The sequence below is a fragment of the Melanerpes formicivorus genome, unplaced genomic scaffold (genome assembly GCF_026170545.1).
Source record: "Melanerpes formicivorus ecotype bairdi unplaced genomic scaffold, bMelFor1.0.p_v2 SCAF_18, whole genome shotgun sequence".
Taxonomy (NCBI): domain Eukaryota; kingdom Metazoa; phylum Chordata; class Aves; order Piciformes; family Picidae; genus Melanerpes; species Melanerpes formicivorus.
In genome coordinates, this window is record NW_027142370.1 from 5,547,519 (window position 1) to 5,566,658 (window position 19,140).

At 49.0% G+C, this 19,140-nt stretch overlaps 1 protein-coding gene across 1 annotated transcript in view; it reads left to right on the forward strand.

The window, feature by feature from the left end:
• DDRGK1 (DDRGK domain containing 1) overlaps nt 1-18,713 on the forward strand; it is a 34,572-nt gene extending 15,859 nt beyond the window's left edge. The window contains exons 4-9 of the mRNA XM_068149442.1: nt 674-775; nt 6,642-6,764; nt 8,774-8,812; nt 14,587-14,643; nt 16,087-16,135; nt 18,026-18,713. Coding sequence (XP_068005543.1) covers nt 674-775; nt 6,642-6,764; nt 8,774-8,812; nt 14,587-14,643; nt 16,087-16,135; nt 18,026-18,198 — 543 coding nt within the window. The 3' untranslated portion in view covers nt 18,199-18,713. The remainder of the gene's footprint in view (nt 1-673; nt 776-6,641; nt 6,765-8,773; nt 8,813-14,586; nt 14,644-16,086; nt 16,136-18,025) is intronic.
• The last annotated feature ends 427 nt before the right edge of the window (nt 18,714-19,140 follow it).

The following is a 19,140-nucleotide window of genomic DNA, read 5'->3' on the forward strand; positions in this document are numbered from 1 at the left end:
GTCATAGGGGCTCCACAACTGGACACAGTACTCCAGGTGGGAGTACTCCCTTTGAATGTTCTCTGCTTGTTCACTTCATATACTTTCAAGTGTAAGTGTGCGGAAGAGAGTGCAGAACAACTTCAGTCTCTAAACAATACATGCCTTGGCACATTCATCCAAAATAGTATCTGAAAATACTGTGACCATACATCCAAAAAGTATCTGAAGAGACCAGTACAGCTCTTCCTGTAAGAGATTGAGTGCTGGTTGTAATGAGAAATGTGAATAGTTGGGTTTGAAGAATCTATATTCTGCTCTCCTTTCGGTTTGGCAAACTCTCTTTAAAGCCTGAAAGGAGGGAAATGGAATGCCATAAGAGAAGATTGCTTGATAGCACTCTTGTAATAAGCTCATAGGCATTTAGCAAGCTGAAAGCCTTGTGGGGATAGAGCTAATGCAAGTGGGAAGGGTCATTTCTCAGTTTGCCATGATGATCATGCTGAAGATGTGGGGAGGCTATTTTTCCCCCTGGTTCTGTGTACTGTTTTGTGCTTGTTCAGAAAAGAAACCCAAAATGTGGGGCTGGGAAGACACAAACCTCCTGTGCTATCACAATAGGAAATGGAAATCCAGATGTCCAGGAAGAGCAAGGCTTGCCTTGCATGATGGTTTGGTATCTGTTTGTTTTCAGGCTGAAGAAGCAGAGCGAGAGGAACGGAGAAAGCTGGAGGCCAAGAGAGAGGAGGAGAGGAGGAAAGAAGAGGAGAGACTGCGGCTGGAGGAGGAGCGGCAGGTGGGAATGGCTGTGGTTGTCCTGGGGATTGCAGCTGGGTGTGTGTGTGAGCAGCAGAGCTCCCTTTGCCTTTCCTTACCACTGCATCATGTTTTTGTAGTTGGCTTTTCTGCTGCTCCTTTTGGAGTTGCAGTGTTCTGGGTGATCTCAGCTGCAGATCCCAGCTTTGATCTCCTCAAGTGGCAGAAGGGGACGTTAGAAGAAAGTTCTTCACTGAAAGGGTTCTCAGGCTGGAACAGGCTCCCCAGGGGGGTGGTTGATTTCCCCTGCCTACACACTTCAGTAGCACCAGCTTCTGCCTTACAGTTGCTGTGACCACTCTGCTTTTCTCCTAAATATTGCCACTTTCTCCCCCCTCATACTTTTGGCTCAGAAAGAGGCATGATGAGCTCTGTCTGCCTCCAGACCATGTCTATTGCCCATTCTCCTCTTCTGTCATGGGCTTGGCATAATGGAGACCTCAGATGGCAAGCTTCCCTCCAGTGATGCATTCTTTAAAGTGTTTTGTCTCCACTCAGTTCCCTGATTGTTTATTTATTTCCTGAGGTTCTGGGAACTGAGTATCCTTGAAACCATGAAGAGTTGGTTGACTTCAGCCAAATGACTCCTCATATTTTGGGGGAATTAGTAGGCCTCACTGTCTGGACCTCCTAACCAGAACTTCAGTTCTTTCCAGAGTGGCAGCTGGGAGGGCAGATGAATTGCCAAGCAAATTGCAGTTGAGCTTGGCCAACCTGCTCAGAAGAAGCTGTAGCCCAGGACAGAGATGTTATCCTTTTGTTTGCCTGGGAGTGTGGCCTGGGGTTTGGCAGTACAACTGGCTGAGCAGGCCCAGTCAGGCATGGCTGAAAAGCTGTGTGGAAAATCAGGGTGAAATTCTAGCCAGAGACCCCTCCACACACAAAGTGCTTATTAACATTCAGCTTGTGTGTGTGTGTGTGTTCATCTTTAATTTGCTTCACTTTGGGGCTGAGAAATTTATTTTGGTTGGATAAGGAACCTCTGGTTTATAACTTTCATCATTCTGAGTACAGGCTGCACTGAAAGACCTCCACTCCCTGTCTCAGGGCTCAGTGAAAAAGAGAAATAAGGCTGGGAGGGGGTTGTGCTTTGGTTTATTGTTTAAGCTTTGTGCTCAGCAGTCCAAAGGAGCAACTAGAAGAATTTTGGAAGCTGCTCAGGTGCCTGAATCCAGCTTGCCATTGACTTTAGCCAAGACCTTCCTTAGCTACTTCAATTCTGTTCATTTTAACCTTTGGTTGTTTGGTTTGTTTACTTTTCCCAGTGGTCTTTATCAAGACACCAAGCCAGCCCACCAGGCTCTGTGACAAACATTCTTCTGCCACTCTGCTTTCACTCTCTGCAAAAGAAGTGCTAACAAAACTGTGCAGACTTCTGTGAACGTGGAGCTGGGCTCGGGTGAAGCAGAGCTTCCTTTCAGCGTTGCAGCTGCAGCCTCAGACCAACACTTCCCAGTCACCAGCAGCAGCAGGGGATTCCTGTGCCATTAGATATCTGCTAGAAGTGTGTCAGATGATGAGGGAGGGTGGAGAATCATGTTGCAGCATGTAGATCTTCTAGAAATTCCCCAGTGTTGATCTTTGATAATGTCACCAGCACTGTTAACCCTGTCACAGACACTCCCCACTCAACCAGTCTGAGATAGGAGGTCCAGAGAAACAAGGAACTCTTGAGCTGTGTGTTATAAGCACATGGATCTCTCCAGTTATTTTTGGGCAACTACACATTATTTCAAGTGGGAAGTGTTCCCTCAAGGGAGTTAGAGGGGCTGAAATCTTGCATATTCTTGACAGAACTACTGGAGGGAGTCCAGTAGGAGCTATGAAGATGCTGAGGGGCTTGGAGCATCTCTGTGAGGGGGAAGGGCTGAGAGCCCTGAGGCTGTTGAGCCTAGAGAAGAGCAGCCACAGAGGGAATCTGCTCTGCTCAGCAAGGGCTGAAGAGCAGGGGCAAGAGGATGGAGCCAGACTCCTTTCAGTGGTGCCTAACGACAGGACAAGGGGCAGTGAGCACAAACTGGAATCCAGGAGGTTCCAACTGAACCTGAGAAGAAAAGTTTTGCCTCTGAGGGTGCTGGAGCCCTGGAGCAGGCTGCCCAGCGAGGCCATGGGGTCTCATTCTCTGGAGAGATCCCAAATCCTGCCTGGACATTGTGATCCTGGGCAAGCTGCTGTGGATGCCCTGTTTTAGCAGGGGGTTGGACTGGATGATCTCCAGAGGTCCCTTCCAGCCTTCACCATGCTGGGATTCTGTGCAGATGCTCCCCTGCCTCAGTGTCAGTGTGATTGCATCCAGGTATCAATAAATGCAGTTGCCCCTTGGCTTCAGTGTTGCAAACCAGATAATGTATTTTTAAATTCAAGTTTCCTCTCCAGTGTTCTGATGACCTGATTGGCTCTAGCTGTAAGGGAGCTGCCTTATAATTGGCATTTGCTTCAGCTCTGCTTTGCCCTGGGGATTTCCCTTCCACTCTTGGACTTTTTCAGTGGTGAGCTGGTTTACCAACTGACACCTTATCAATGACAGCCAACTTCCTCAGATGTTGCAAAACACAGCCTTCAGACAGAGCCTTGCAGAGTGCTCACTCAAGAGCTTGGGGTTTATTTATCTGTGCACAGGGATTTTTGTAGCCAGAGCTCCCTCAGCCCAGCTTCTGCTGTCCTAAGGAGCCTGCTTGTGCAGCTGTAGGGCTGACAGCTGTCACTCCTCTAGAAAAGCAGCACTGAGCAGCCAGTGCTGCCTCTAAATGCACTGCAGAGTGGACACAGCTTGGTACAGCAGAGAAACTGCCAGTCTTCCAGTGAGCAGGCTTTTAAGTGTTGTGAAATAAGAGGTCACAGCAGGAGTGGGGACTGGGGTTTGTTCACTCTTACATTCAAATGAGATTGCTATTGCAGAAGCAGAGCTCAGCCTGGAGTTTGCCTCTTACTTGGACTGCAGTGATTATTCCTGTTGCTCCCAGCTGTAAATTGGATATAAGGAAAAACTCCTTTGCTGTGAGAGTGACAGAGCCCTGGAGCAGGCTGCCCAGAGAGGCTGTGGAGTCTCCTCCTCTGGAGGGATTCCAACCCCACCTGGACATTGTGGTCCTGGGCAAGCTGCTGTGGGTGCCCTGCTTTAGCAGCGGGGTTTGGACTGGATGATCTCTAGAGATGCTGCTTTAGCTGGGGCTTGGACCAGGGAATCTCCAGAGGTCATAGTATCAGTCAGGGTTGGAAGGGACCACAAGGATCATCTAGTTCCAACCCCCCTGCCATGGGCAGGGACACCCCACACTAGATCAGGCTGGCCAGAGCCTCATCCAGCCTGGGCTTAAACACCTCCAGGGACGGTCCCTTCCACCCCCACCACGCTGGGATTCTGTGGGGCTCTCTGCTCTAATGATTGATGTTTTTTTTTTAGAGAGAGACCCATCTAGAAACTCTTTGCAAAGCAAATTTCACAGTTTGTGATTGTTTTGATGTATTTTTTTTTCCTCATTTAAATGCCAGTTGAATTCCAGCCTCTGCAGCAGACTGAGGGGGAAGAGCTTTGTTCTTCTCTTTCCACACTCAAGATGAGACTCAGTGCATTTACAGGAAAAGAACAATTGCTGCCACTTCCAAATGAAATAGGGAGATGTTGTGCTTGGCACCTGTAGCACTTACAAAGAAAAACTTTGCAGTGATGACTGACCCAGAAAATGGTCTTGTTTTGTCTCAGGAGCAACCTCAGATCCCTTCCCACCAGGTTAACAAAACAGTTTTGGCTTTGCACATACCCCAAGATCCTTCCAGTCCTGTTTTTCTCCCACTTGCCTGTTGGGAGCAGTTCCATCTGGTGACTTTGTGAGAGTTTGCTCAAACACAATCAGCACCAAAGGCACTTTCTGCTTGGTTTTTGTTGAAAGACAGCCTTCCCCATCCCCAGTTCTGGTATCTTGCTGCTTTTGGCCTTGCACAGCATCTTGGGTTTTAATGTGCCCATTTTTCATTATACTTAATGACTTTTCCCTGTCTCTTCCTGTTTTAATGGAACAAGCATTTGCTTTCCAGCCATTTAAGGAAGCAATTAGCATATTAGCATCAAAGATGGAGCATGACAAGCATGCAGAAATCAATCTGATTGCTCTTTAAGAGATCAATTCCTATGCTAATGGCGAAGGAATGCCCAGAGGTTGTCACTGAAATGTGAAGAGCTCATCTTCCTGTGTTTCAATAGAGCCTTTGCAATGTAATAGCAACCAGAGGCCAGGCCAATTGGAATCTCATTCTACCAAGTGCTCTTCTCTGTGGAAGGAATTGTTGTGCAAGGAAACACTCTTCTGTGTGGAGTTAACGTGGGTCAAATGTTTTGGAGAAGAGCAAAACAACCTTTAAAAGAAAATGCTGGAAAGCTGCAAAGGTGTGAGCGCCCAGTAAACATCTGAAACCATTTCAGTGATTTATCACAGATTCCCAGCAAGGTAGAGTTGGAAGGGACCTCTAATCTAGCTGCTATAACAGGGCTACCCACAGCAGGTTGCACCAGGTAAGATTTGAAAGCCTCCAGGGCTCCAGCACCCCCACAGCAAAGAAGTTTGACTTTGTGTTCAGATGGAATCTCCTCAGTTCCAGTTTGTGCCTACTGCCCCTTGTCCTGACACTGTCCAGTCTGGCCCCATCCTCTTGCTCTTCACCCTTTAGCTCTTGCTGAGCATTGATCACATCCCCTCTGGGGCTGCTCTTCTCCAGGCTCAGCAGCCCCAGGGCTCTCAGCCTGTCCTCCTCACAGAGCTGCTCCAGGCCCCTCAGCATCTCTGTAGCCTCCACTGGACTCTCCAGTAGTGCCCTGTCTCTCCTGAACTGGGAAGCCCAGGACTGGATGCACGAGAATAGAATTAACCAGGTTGGAAGAGACCCCAGATGTGGCCACACCAGGGCAGAGCAGAGGGACTGGAGAACCTCCCACACTGTTCTTAGTGCGCCCCAGTATCTCCTTGGTGTTTCCAGCCTCAAGGGCACGCTACTGCCTCCTTGGAGCTGCAAAGTGAATGCTGGATTTGCTGTGTCTGACTGCTCTGCAGGCCTCAGCTTTTCACTGATGTCAGGCTTGGAGTCTTTGGGGCTCAACATCATTATTTTGTTTTCAACTTCAATGTTTTGCTCAGGGTAGGCAACTGAAAATGTTTTTACTGTGAGTAAGGGAGAGCCTTTAGGTTTTGGTTAACAATAAAACCTGTGGAAAAATCTGTTTGCTTCCCCTCAACACACATCTTGCCACCTGTGTCTGCCATACTTGGGTCTTTCCAGGCCATGTACACATCAGTTGGGTTTGTGTCTTAAGGGAGAGATTATACTTGAAGCTTTTTGTGCAGGCCAGCAGCTGGACCCCAGTGTAACTCCACCATCCTCTGTGACCACTCCCAGTGCCCACCAATGCCTGTCAGAGCAGAATTGAGGCCACATACTGAAAATGTGGATGTTGCATCAAAGTACAGTTAGGGGCAGGGACTTCCTGTCATGGGATCTGCAGAAGAGGCAGATTCATGCAAATTAGGAGGGCAGGTTGCTGTATAAGAGTGCTTTTTCTTCCCCAGTGTCATAGCTGTTCAGAACCAGCCTGGCTGTGCTGGGTGCAAGCTGACACTGCCTTGTGAGATGGTTAAGAACCAGCCTGGCTGTGCTGGGTGCAAGCTGACACTGCCTTGTGAGATGGTTACTGCAGAAATTAATGATGCCACCAAGGGAGAACTGAGACTCATTTTAGAAACATTTGACCTGCTGCCTGTCCCAGTAAAGCCAGACCCCAGAGAAAGAAGATGCTGCTTTACTTAAACCTGCTTTGGGGAGGAGCAAACTGATTGCTTGTCATCTTTTCTGTCCAGGAGGAGGAAAAAAGGAAGGCAAAGGAAGAAGAGGAGAAGAGAGAGTATGAAGAGTACCTGAAGCTGAAGGAGAGTTTTGTAGTTGAAGAGGAAGGGGTTGAAGAAGAAATGACAGAGGAAGAGGTATGTGTGTTGGGCTGTTACAGCAGGGCCCTTCTCTTGGTTAGGCTCTTTCTGTGTTCTGCCTCATGACAAATGAACTGGAAAGCTTGAGGCAGCCAGATGTTTGTGCTTGTGAGAGCTGAATGGTGTGTATGGCACATGTGAACCTGGAGTATTTCCTGGGGAATGCTACAGCCCCTCATTCCAGACTCCCAGAAGTTCCTTTAGAGTGCTAAGGCACATTGCTAGAAGGGAGTTCTCTCCTCCTTTCATCTAAGGACTGAAATCAAACTCATTCTGGAATTCAGGTGCTTTCTTACTGTCCTCAACTCTGCCCTGCCCATACAGCATGGGCCAGGTGAAAGCAAGGCTCAATGTGGAGTTTGGTGCCCATGTATCTCAGGGGAAATGACTTGAAAAACCAAGCCCTTGCCTTCAAAGACTTCAGTTTAAAGAATTCACAGGCCACAGCTGAGCTGCTTGTGGGTTGTACACTGGGAAACTGCCTCCAGTGCTGCAGGTGCCTGCTGTGCTTGGTAGCATTTCAAACTTGTGCACAGCTGCTTGAAGTGAGATACTTGCTGTGTCCCAGCCAACCTGAAAAGGTTCCTGTGCTGTGGGAGGCAGTGTTCTTGTTCTGGAAACATGTGTGAAGACACATTTCAGTTGCTGAAATCGCTCTTGGGTGGTAGCTGCCAAGTTTGGGCCATCCATTGCATCTCATGAGAAGGACTTTCTCCAGGGCCCTTTGGGCATTTGCTGCTAAAGCAACCATGTTGAGTGGAGTGAGTTTGCCTTCAGCACCACAGGGTAGCAGCTTTGGGCTGGGGAGCTTGTAATGAGTCAATGCCACTCAACATTAGTCTTCCCATTAAGAGCAATTCCTTCATTGTGCCAGGATTAATACCAGGAGAGGTTGTATGTGGTGATGGGGAGTTTCCTGAGACAGAGGGAACAGCCAGATGCATACTTCTGTTGAAAGTTCCTTCAAAACAGTCTGTCTGTGTCCTGTTAAAAATCAGACTGTACTTAAATACTCAACTGTTCCACTTCAGACACCCTTTAAAGCTAGAAGGTGTTTATTGGCTGTGTTCCCACAGCTGCCTGTCAAGGGGAAAATGATCTTTCTGTATGTGGGAACATGGGTGCTCTCCACTCCAAAGAGCTTGGCAGGCAGCTAGTGATCCTGGGTCTCAACACAAGATAGCTTTGGTAGGGGTGGGGAGTTAGAACTTTCCTAGGAGTAGCTCCTTGGAGTCCCTGGCTTTGCCAGGAGGGAAGCCACACGGGGTGGGCAACGTGCTGAAGCATTTCAGTATCATGTTACAGGAGCTGACTCTGCCTTGTTGAGGCCAGCTGCCCAAACTCCTGCTGAAAATTAAGGTCCTGAGTCTAGAGCTGAGTGGTTGATTAAGGGCTGATTGATTTCCAGGCTGGCAGAGTAACCTTACCTCCTGTTAATTTAAATGGACATTGTTTGCATTGCCTTTGAAAATGGAGCCACTTGCAATGCAGTGCAGGATTTCAGGTGCACAGCTTGGAAAACAACTTGAGTTTCCTTCCACATGTGCTGTGCAGCTGGGAGCTACCCTTGGCCATCTGCAGGAGCAGAATCACTTGGTGTTTTACCTCTGCCCTGAATGTCCTCACTGTGTGTCTGTGTAACTTAATCCACCGTGCATAAACTTGCCCAGATGTGGCTGTTTCAGGGCTGTGTGTGATGTGAAGGGTAAGAGATTCAAAGGTTTCCTTTCAGAAAGCAAATGCAAATTGTCCTTGAGCCATATTCTGTCTTAGAAAATACCTCTCTCAGATTCCTGGGCAAGATTCGACCTAGGGATGTGTCGGTTGGGTTCTGTTTCTCCTTGTGCAATTCAGAGGCTTTCTCAGCATTTCTATTTAACACTTTCTTGGGAAGCATGGAAGCTAAACACTTTGCTAATGTTTCTGCTGGGCAAGTTTGTGATGGATTTGCTGTTCATGACTTAAACAGAGATGACAATAACAGTTGTTCTTCTTGCTGTGTGCAGTCTCGCAGCTTTCTGATGGACTTCCTTGCCTACGTGAAGGTAAGCCACCCCTGAGCTCGCTCAGCCTTCCAGCCTCCTGTAAAGTACCTTTGTCAAAGAGCTGAGTTGCAGAAGGAAGGGAAAGCTTTTACTTCCCCTTCGATTCTACTCAAATATTCAACAAGCAGCCCAAGTCCCACCTGAGATAAAGTCTGCCTTGTTCACTTGCCTGGGTTCAAATGGTCTGTAGTGATAGCTGGTTTGGAGGCAGCGTTGTGGCTCTTACCCTCCTTCACCAGGGCAGGCACTGCAAGCAGTGGCTCACCCCCAGGGTTTCTGAGCGGGGAATGTTTGCTGTTGATTGGGATCTGGGACATTCAGGCTTTTTGTTCGTGAACATCAGCTACTGATTTAGAAGACAATCCCAGCGTGGTGGCAGCTCAGCGTGAAGGAGAAGCGCTGCAGCAGCTGGGGCCTGGCGGGCAGGATGTGTCTGTGGCTGAAATGCTGGCCCTCTAAAGGTCAATCCCACTTTTCATGCCATCTCTTTTCTCCTTTGCAAGGATTGCCTTAATGTTTGGCAGGGATGTTTAAGGAGATGATCCCTTGGGTGTGCCAGTCTCCCTTTCATCGCCTTCAATGGTTGGCTGTTTAAAAGCTGTGGTATGCTCCCGAGCATTTCCACTTCTGATCTGCTAACAGCAAATGCTTCTCACTCCACTGTTGGTAGATCAAAGGTCTGATGAGTTCTTCTACTCTTACTCTGATAATGTTATGCAAACCTTTTGTCCTAATGAATCCCTTTCCTCTCTTACTGGAAGCTGGACTCCTATCTGGATGCATGGCATGGTTAGTGAGCAAATCACTTACCTAACTAGCAGCTTTCTAATCGTGTTGTTAACCCAGAATCTCCCACCCTGGACCAGTTTTGCATGTCTGCTACCACAGCAAGCCCCTGCAGTTACAGACAGATTTGTCTGGTGGGTAACTCCTCCAGAGGTTAATTTGAGTGAGTGCCACATTAAGTCTGAGCAGTGGCGTGATGGTTCTGCTTGGCTCTGCTGCGCTGCTCTCTGTCTCCTGTGTCACTGGCACTTTGGGTGGTGTGTCCCACTGTCACAGGGCCACTGTGGGAGAGGTGCTGAGTTTGCATCTGCCCAGTGCTTACTGCTCAGTGTGCTCTCAGGGAGCAGTGGGGAAAGTCTAGGCTAGCAGCACCCAGAGTTTCCATTGCTGCAGCCCAAACTAAGATAGCCCCTGTTCAGTAACCCAGGCTCCAGTACAGGCCAGCCAGCTCTGATCAGAAGCACCACCAAAAGCAGATGAGACAGCCAAGAGCAGACAGGAGGAGCTCTGGGTGACATGTTTGAAGAGCCTAGGGAACAGCAGGGATTGAAGATGAACCACAGGATGGCACATTTCCTCTCGAAGCCCTTCACTGATTGCAGTGTTCTGCTCTCCACCAAACCAGAGAGGTTTCTTTGGGAGGGTGGGGAATTTGAAACAGCCATGGCTGTCATAGTAGTAGCATAGTATAGTGTAGTATCAGTCAGGGTTGGAAGGGACCACAAGGATCATCTAGTTCCAACCCCCCTGCCATGGGCAGGGACACCCCACACTAGATCAGGCTGGCCAGAGCCTCATCCAGCCTGGGCTTAAACACCTCCAGGGACAGGGCCCCAACCACCTCCCTGGACAACCCATTCCAGGGCTTCACCACTCTCATGGTGAAGAACCTCCTCCTCACATCCAGCCTGAATCTCCCCACCTACAGCTTCAAGACCTCTGTTTTCCATTAGTACCTGTGGAAGTGGACTCCATGATGTGGCATGATCACAGTTCACCCATTCCCATCTAAGGCTTTCAAGATGCAGCCAAGCTGTGGATGAGGGAAACCTTTCTGCTCTTCATCCCAAGGCAGCTTGCTTTTCACTCCCAGTAGGTATCACAGTATCACTAAGGTTGGAAGAGACCTTGAGGATCATCAAGTCCAACCTGTCACCACAGACCTCATGACTAGACCATGGCACCAAGTGCCACATCCAGTCCCCTCTTGAACACCTCCAGGGACGGTGACTCCACCACCTCCCTGGGCAGCACATTCCAGTGATGAATGACTCTCTTTGTGAAGAACTTTCTCCTCACCTCGAGTCTAAACTTCCACTGGCACAGCTTGAGACTGTGTCCCCTTGTTCTGGTGCTGGTTGCCTGGGAGAAGAGACCACCCCCCTCCTGGCTACAGCCACCTTTCAGGTAGTTGTAGAGGGCAATGAGGTCACCCCTGAGCCTCCTCTTCTCCAGGCTAAACAATCCCAGCTCCCTCAGCCTCTCCTCACAGGGCTGTGCTCAAGGCCTCTCCCCAGCCTTGTTGCCCTTCTCTGGACACCTTCAAGTGTCTCAATGTCCTTCTTAACCTGAGGGGCCCAGAACTGGACACAGCACTCAAGGTGCGGCCTAACCAATGCAGTCCAGGGGCACAATGACTTCCCTGCTCCTGCTGGCCACACTATTCTTGATGCAGGCCAGGATGCCATTGGCTTTCTTGGCCACCTGGGCACACTGCTGGCTCATGTTCAGGCAGCTGTCAATCAGCACCCCCAGGTCCCTCTCTGTTTGGCAGCTCTCAGCCACTCCGACCCCAGCCTGTAGCTCTGCATGGGGTTGCTGTAGCCAAAGTGCAGCCCCTGGCACTTGGACTGGTAGAACAATAGGGCTGCCTCACTGTCCCTTGGGATCTCCCACAGGAACTGGGCTGGTTTCCAAGGGCTAGCACAGAGGGGTCTGACTCTGCACATTGCCCTGCTGGTCGTGGTGGATGGAACAGATTAGTCACAGGCTCTGCGTTCAGCTCGAGCACCTCTGTATGGTTGTTGATTAGTCACCTCAGCTTGACATCAGAGGAACGAAGCAGGGGCTGCAAACCTAATGTGACACCTGATTTCCTCTGTGGAGATGAGTTGCAGAACTGGGGCACTGCTTGCTTTCACAACTCTTTTTATAACTTATTTTTGCTTGTTTGGTGGTTTGTTTTTTTTCACTCTTGAAAGCATGCTGAATATTGAGGCTGGGCTGCCCTCATCTTCTGCTCTGTTCACAGCAATGGTTGACCTGGCTCAAGAAGCAGTGCTGAGCTGCTGGTAGCTGGCTGGAAAAATGTATCAATGCAGAGCACTTGGCAATTTCAAAAGGCAAACTTCAATTTAGCTCTTCTGTTGAAGAACTTTAGTGGCCTGGTGTAGCTGGCTGGAGGCAGCTCAGCTCATGCTTCGCTCCTAAAGGTGTCTGAACTCAAAGGCAGCCTCTCTCTCTCTCCCAGCTCTGCCTTGTGGGATTGTTTTTTGATGGGATTGTCCTTAAACACAACAAAAGAAAAGGTTTGACAGCCTCCATTCTGCTTTTTTCTGAAAGCTGAGCATCTCCCTCCCTTTGGGGCTTTCCTAGTAGCCCCTCAGCCTCAGTCTGACCACCTCAGACTTCAGGCTGAGGTGTTGTCTCTGCTGCAGAAGCCACCCCTTGTGTTTTGTTCTTACAGTGGCCAGCCCTGAGGTTAGAGGCTTGACTGCTGTGCTCCCAGAGGAGCTGAATAACCAGCTCCTGATGGGAGTGAGCCTTATGTTTTCACTCAGCAGTGGCGTAGCTGCACCACACAGCTTACAAACCAGCTCTGGGGCTTCTTGAGCACTTGCAAACACTAATAATGAAGTGGGCAGAGGTTAAAGAGGGGCTGAGCAGTTCCCTTGCTGTGGAGCACTGGCTCTGCTGGCCCAGGGAAATGTGAGCCTGCACTTTGTCCATCAAACCCTTCTCGCCCAGCTTGACAGCTTATCGTTGAATGGATCTGAATTGCAGCCAGTGAACTGAAACAGCAAGCTGCATTTGAAAGGGACAGCAAAGGACTCACAGGCTTTATACCTTGCCCTGGTTTTCCTTCAACAAGATAAGGGGGGGGGGGGGGAAAACCTGCTGCTCATCTCCATCCTGGGAGCTTTTGCTGTGTCTCCTCCTTTGCCTAGGACAGCAGCAGAATGCCAGCTAACCTGCCATGAATGCAGTGAAGTGTGGGGGTGTATTTGTTGCTCTGCAAAAGCAAAGCCTGGCTCTAAAACATGAAGCATGTGCTGAAGTGTTCTGGTCACTTGGGACCTTGCAGTGCCAGTATATCCCAGTGTGTGGGGAGGGCATCCCAATTCCACCCCACCCTCTGGGCTCTGATTCACAGCAGGCTCTCCCTTGGAAAGCTTCCACCAAACTTGGTCATTGAGGGTGAATATCTGTCAGTGAAGGTTTAAATCCTGCTTTTTTCTTGCTTCTGTGACTTCTTTTAAAAGAAGATGTGACGAATCTTGGCAGTTCCCAGCTCTGAGAACTGAATTCCATGGACTGGTTCCAGTTCCATGCATTCAGTCCATGGTATTCAGTTCTCTAGCTTGGCTGCATCGAACTTCACAGCTCCTAAAGTCTGTGTGTGGCTTTGCTCTTTTTTTGTGTGCCTGATTTGATTAATGCAAAAAAGATTCATGTATTTCAGCCTCTCTAATTCATTCCTCAGTGTCCTTCCAGTGTGCTCTCAGGATCAGCAGCAAATGCCTTTGTGGTTTGGAGTGTGGCATCTGATGATGTAGATGTAGCTCTCATGGCCACACTTAACCTGGCTTGCAGTGTAGGCCAGGGTGTTGACTGAAGAGCTTTTATAAGCCTTAGACTTCCCAGATTCCTCACAAACAGTGAATCCCTTTGCTGCATCTCAACAGATGAAAGGACAGGCAGGAAGGAGCTCCAGATGAGTGCACCAAGTGTTTGCTCTGTAATTCTCTGGAGCTACAGAGGAGTGTCAAACCAGGTGTGAGCAATGCTGGCTGCAGAACCTCTTTGAAAAGCAAAATGGAAACGAGCAGCTCCTGCTTCAGCCTTTGTTCTGAGGGATCCTCCTGCTGCCTGCCCAGGGGTGCACTAGCACTGACACTTCTGAAGGTGTTCACTTGCTTAGGAGGATTATGACAGCATTAACACCCATGGCATCAGTAAAACAGACTAAAGAACTTAATGCTGCCAGTCTGGTCTGGATTTTGATGTCTGTGCTGCTACAGACCTGTGCATTTAAGGATATTTTAAGATGTACTTCAATCACAGAGTGGTTTGGGGTGGAAGGCACCTTTAAAGGTCACCCAGTCCAACCCCCTTGCAGTCAGCAGGGACATCTGCAGCTAGAGCAGGTTGCTCACAGCCCCACACAGCCTGACTTGGAATGGTTCCAGGGATGGAGCATCTCTCTGAATGACCTGGGCCAGGGTCTCACCACCCTCAGTATAGAACATTTCTTCCTTTTATGTAGCCTAAATTTTCCCTCTTAGTTTCAAACCATCACCCCTTGTCCTTTCACAGCAGGACCAAAAAAAAAGGTATCTTGCTAAAGTATAGTGGAAATTAGAGGTAGCAGTTGGGAAACTCAGGTGGCAGGAGAGCAGAGCCCTGGCTGTTACTCTGCTAAAGTATAGTGGAAATTAGAGGTAGCAGTTGGGAAACTCAGGTGGCAGGAGAGCAGAGCCCTGGCTGTTACTCTGCTTGTGCTCTAAGCACCTAAGGAAGGTTCAGGGTGAACACTGGCAAATGTATTTGAGTCTTCAGTGGGTCAGAACAAACAGTCTGTCCACAGAGCAGAGTGGTTTAAGTGACTGAGGTTAGAAGGATTCAGCCAGACAGAAGTGCTCCCTGGGAGAAGTTGGGTAGAATGGCAGCTTCTGCCTTCCTATTAAATTCTTTTGTATTGGAAAGAAAAAGAAATGGCCTAACCCTCTGACTGATCAGCTGCATCTGACTCTGGTTTGTTTCCATAGAAAACAAAGGTCATCCAGCTGGAGGACTTGGCTTCTCATTTGGGGTTGAGAACACAGGTAAGGACTGACTTTTGGCATGCAAGGAATGAGTTCCAAAGGACAGGAGAGAAAGTGGGTAAGTAAAAGGGGGCAAAATCTGTGCAAATGTCTCAGCATTACTGAAGGTGCTTGGATTTGGGTGAAGTGCAGCAAAATCAGCCCTAAAAATGTGGCCACTGCTCAAAGTGCCAGCCAGCCAGTGCAGGACTGTGGGCTCACAAGATGGTTTCAGTGGGAAGTGCTCAGGCTGCCTGCTGGCCAGTGGATCCTGTAGTGGTGACAGGTCTAGCCACGGAGCAGTTCAGGTACTGGGCAAGCAAAAGCAGAGCTAGAAGCAAGTTGCAGCACTGCCTGTGGTGATGTGTTTGGGGACAACCAGAGGAGCTGTTCTGCTCCAGTGTTCTTTAGCCATTGAAGAATGTATATCTTCTGGTGCATTCACATCAGAGTGTTGCCTCTCTCAGCACCATACAAAGCTGGCAAGGGAAGCTCATGAGCTGAGAGAGAGATTTTTCTCCCCCCCTATTGTCTAAATACTGTGTTTTGACTCTGAAAAACAGTGGTGGCTTGGTTGGTTGAAATTTGAACACTTTGACAGCTCTTTTGAAGTGGATAATGCTTTCTGTTGTTCTGGTTGCATTCCTGTGGGACCTTCTGTGGTCCTACTCTGGCAGGGATGTTGGACTCTATGATTTCTGGAGGTCCTTCCCAATCCCTAACATCCTGTGATCCTGTGTGCCTCACCTGCTCTTGGGGTGCCCATGTGCAGCAGCTCCCAAGCCCAGGCTGCTGTGCCCTGGCCTCTCTCTTAAGCCAGAACTCCACTTAAGCATCCACTGAGCCAGCTAGGGGAATTCTCCTGGTTGAAATCTAAACTGTAGCTTGCTTCTGCAGTCACATAAAGGCAAGGAAGGGTGGGAGGCAGAACAGCAGAAACAGGGCTTAGATTCTAGCTTAAGGTGTAGTGGAACTGCATGCTTGGAGTAACTGTGGAATTAACCAAGCAATCAAATCAACAGGTTGGGGTTTGGATAGGTAAAAGAGCAACCTCTTAAATGGACAAGCTCTTAAGTGGAGCAGGGAAAGAGACAGAACAAACCATGGCAAGCTCTGGGATGTACTGAGTACAGCCAGGATCTCAGAGAAGTACCTCATGGAACTTAGCTGTTGCATTGGCACTGCCCAGCCCTTCCTGGGAAGATTTCTGTAGCAGGAATACAAACCTCTTTGGGGCATAGGGGAGTTATTTGAACAGCCCAAAGTGCAGAGGCTGACCTCAGCTTTCTAAGAGCAGAGGGCTCTTTGCCTCGGGCTGTGTGGAAGTGCTGCTGTGTGTCCTTCACCAAAGCCTTTCACACTGAGGTGTCCAGTGTAACCTCAGCCTGCAGCTGATCTGAGCATGGGAAGTGTTTGTTGCCTCTGTTATGATCAGTTTGTCATTCCTTTTTCTCTTCTGAACAGGATGCAATTAACAGAATCCAGGACCTGATGGCAGATGGCACTCTAACAGGTGACAGCCAAAGCACAAAGGGGGCTTAGCTGTAGCTGCTGAAGAGGTGATGCCTTCACTATGGCAGAGTGCAGATCCTGTTTAAAACTAGAGGGTTATGGAAGCACAGAATGGTTTGGGTTGGAAGGGATCTTTTAAAGGTCATCCAATCCAGCCCCCTTGCCTTGGACAGGGACATCTGCAACCAGAGCAGGTTGCTCACAGCCCCAGACAACCTGACCTGGAATGGTTGCAGGGATGGGGCATTTATCACCTGTCTGGGCAACCTGGGCCAGGGTCTCACTATCCTCAGGGCAAAAAATGTCTTTCCTCTCTCTAGTCTGGATCTCTGGTTTAGTTTCAAACCATTACCCATTGTCCTATCACAGCAGGCCCTGATAAAAAGTCTGTCTCCAGCTTTCTGATCACCCCTTTAGGCACTGAAAGGTACCAGAAGGTCTCTCTGGAGCCTTCTCTTCTCCAGGCTGAACAACCCCAACTCTCTCAGCCTGGCCTCACAGCAGAGGGCTTCCAGCTCTCCCAGCATTGCTGTGGCCTCCCCTGGCCCTGCTCCAACATGTCCCTGTCTGTGCTGTGCTGAGGATCCTGGCAGGACTTGTAAAATAGCTCTTTTTTATTCTCCCTGCTTCAGTTGCCATAAAATGACTGTTTAAGGCACTATGGGATGTGACTGCCTCTAGGGGTAGGGAGTGAATGTCCCCAGCAGCTCAGGAACCAGCACCAGGCTTCTGCCTGTGGATTTGAGCCCTGCTGAAAGCCTTCAGGGGCTCCTGAGCAGCCAGCTGCAAAGGATGTCCTCTGAAATCTGAATCTGAAGGAATCATTGGATGTTCTGGGGTAGTTTGCAAGCATGTTACAAAGGTGCTGTGGCTCAAGCCAGGAGCAGGGGTATGTCATGCTGCAGGAGAAGCAAACATCCCAGGCACTCCAGGATGCTGTTGTAAGTGAAGTGCCTGTTCTGAGCCAGGCACCCAGACAATCAAGAGCTGGGGTGTAAGCAGAGACTGAGCATGTGAGTAGCTCACTGTCTGAACAAGCTTGTCTTATTGCTGGGCAGTCTTCTTTCAGAGGATGAAGTAGAGGAAGGTGCCCATGCACATATTTGTTAACCTTATACCCTGCTCCTGGCTGGGAAACAACTCTCTTGATAGGTACCTGTGGATACCTATTCACACTGGCCCTCTTCACTTGGGGGGGAATGGACTAGATGACCTTTAAAGCCCCTTCCAACCCAAACCATTCTATGGTTCTGTGACTGAAATGATCTGAAAGTGCTCTGAATCAAAGCCAAGGATGTGCCTGTGACATGAAAGGCATGTCAGGGCGGCTTTCTGCCTTGCATTTGATCTGGTAACATTCAGAACAGAGAGATCTGTTCTCACTCTTGCTGGAGCTACTGAAATATGGGAATTGAGCTTCATTCCCTTCTAGAGGATAAGTTGGAAGAGCTAAGCTGGCCCCACAGAGGCTCCAAATCACCTCCTGGACCCTCCTGCTGCTCTGCCTTCCTCCAGCAGCTTCCTCAGCCCGGAGCATCCACACCAAAACTACATGCCTGAAGTAGCTGCTGGGGTACTCCCAGCTAGTTGCCCACAATGGAAAGAATAGAATCCTAGCATTGCAGAATTATTTAGGTTGGCAAGGACCTGTAAGATGTGTCACTTTGAACAAAATGAGTCTTACCAAGGCACTGGGCTCTTGTCCCTGCTCAAAGAGCCAGCAGTAGGGAGGAGATAAAAGCCTGGCTGCTAGCACATTGTTCTGCCTGCCCTAGATAGGAAATGCAGCCTCAGCAGTTTGAACATCCCTACCAGAAGGATTGACTGATGTCTGTTGGGAAGTGAGAGGAGCCAAAGTGCTGACTTCAAGGTCTTTTCTTTCCCCCTGCAGGTGTGATTGATGACAGAGGGAAGTTCATCTACATCACTCCGGAGGAGATGGCTGCCGTGGCTCAGTATATCAAACAGAGAGGACGAGTCTCCATCGCAGAGCTGGCCCAAGCAAGCAATTCCCTCATCAACCTCCAGCCTGACAGCCAAGCTGTTCCTCCAACTGTGGCCTGAAGTGGTGTCATGAGGAGAAAGCAAAAATATAGCAGGAGTTAAAGTTTGTAATGAAAGGAGCCCCATAATTGAAACCAAGCAAGAGCCCCTCCTGTCCATGCACAGTGCTTGGATGCTCTTAAGCATCAGCTGCAAGACTTGATCAAAAGTTTCTCTTTTCACTCTGTTAGGGCTGGTATAAAATAGGGCAGGCTTTGGTTCTGGCCAAGAGCTTGGGGCTAAAACACTGATGTACCCTGGAAAACCAGCAGGTTTTAGGTGGTTGTTTTACCTTGGCAGACAGTCTCATGTGACTGCACCCTGAGTTTTCACTCTTGCCAGATTCTGCTGTCTGATGCAAATATAAGCTGGCTGTGATTGTCTCTGGGATTCTCCAGGCTTGCTCTGCACTGTCAGAGCTGTGTAACTCTGTGGCAATGCCATATGCAGCTTAGGGTAATAAATGGGTGTGCAGGGGGGGAGGCTTGCAGATTGTGTCCTCTATACACATTGGAAGGATGGAGTCAAAAAGGAAATACTGGAAGTGTGCTTCTGTTCCTACTGAAACTCCAGAGCTGTGAGAACTTCAACAGGTGAGTTCAGAAACCTTTGCCATGTCAGTATGGCTTGGTTTATGTACTGTATGAAGTTTGCTTGCAGGCAGGCTCAGTTACTTCTGTGCAGCCAGGAGACAGAAACACCTCCAGGGAGAGGCTCACCTGCCTCATGCATTGTGAAGGCCAATTGTACTGATAGCAGCCAGCTTCTGATGAGTCATCTCTTGAAGTAAGAGCCAGCTCTGGTGGCCTCAGACACCCTCATTCCATGGCCTTTGTGTCCTGGATGCTTGGGTGTTTGAACAAATCAAGACTTGAGGCACTATGAGTCATGGTGCAAGTTAAATGATTGTTAATGTGTTAATTGTAGGGGTAGGAGATTTCCTGCATCAGAATATTTATGTAG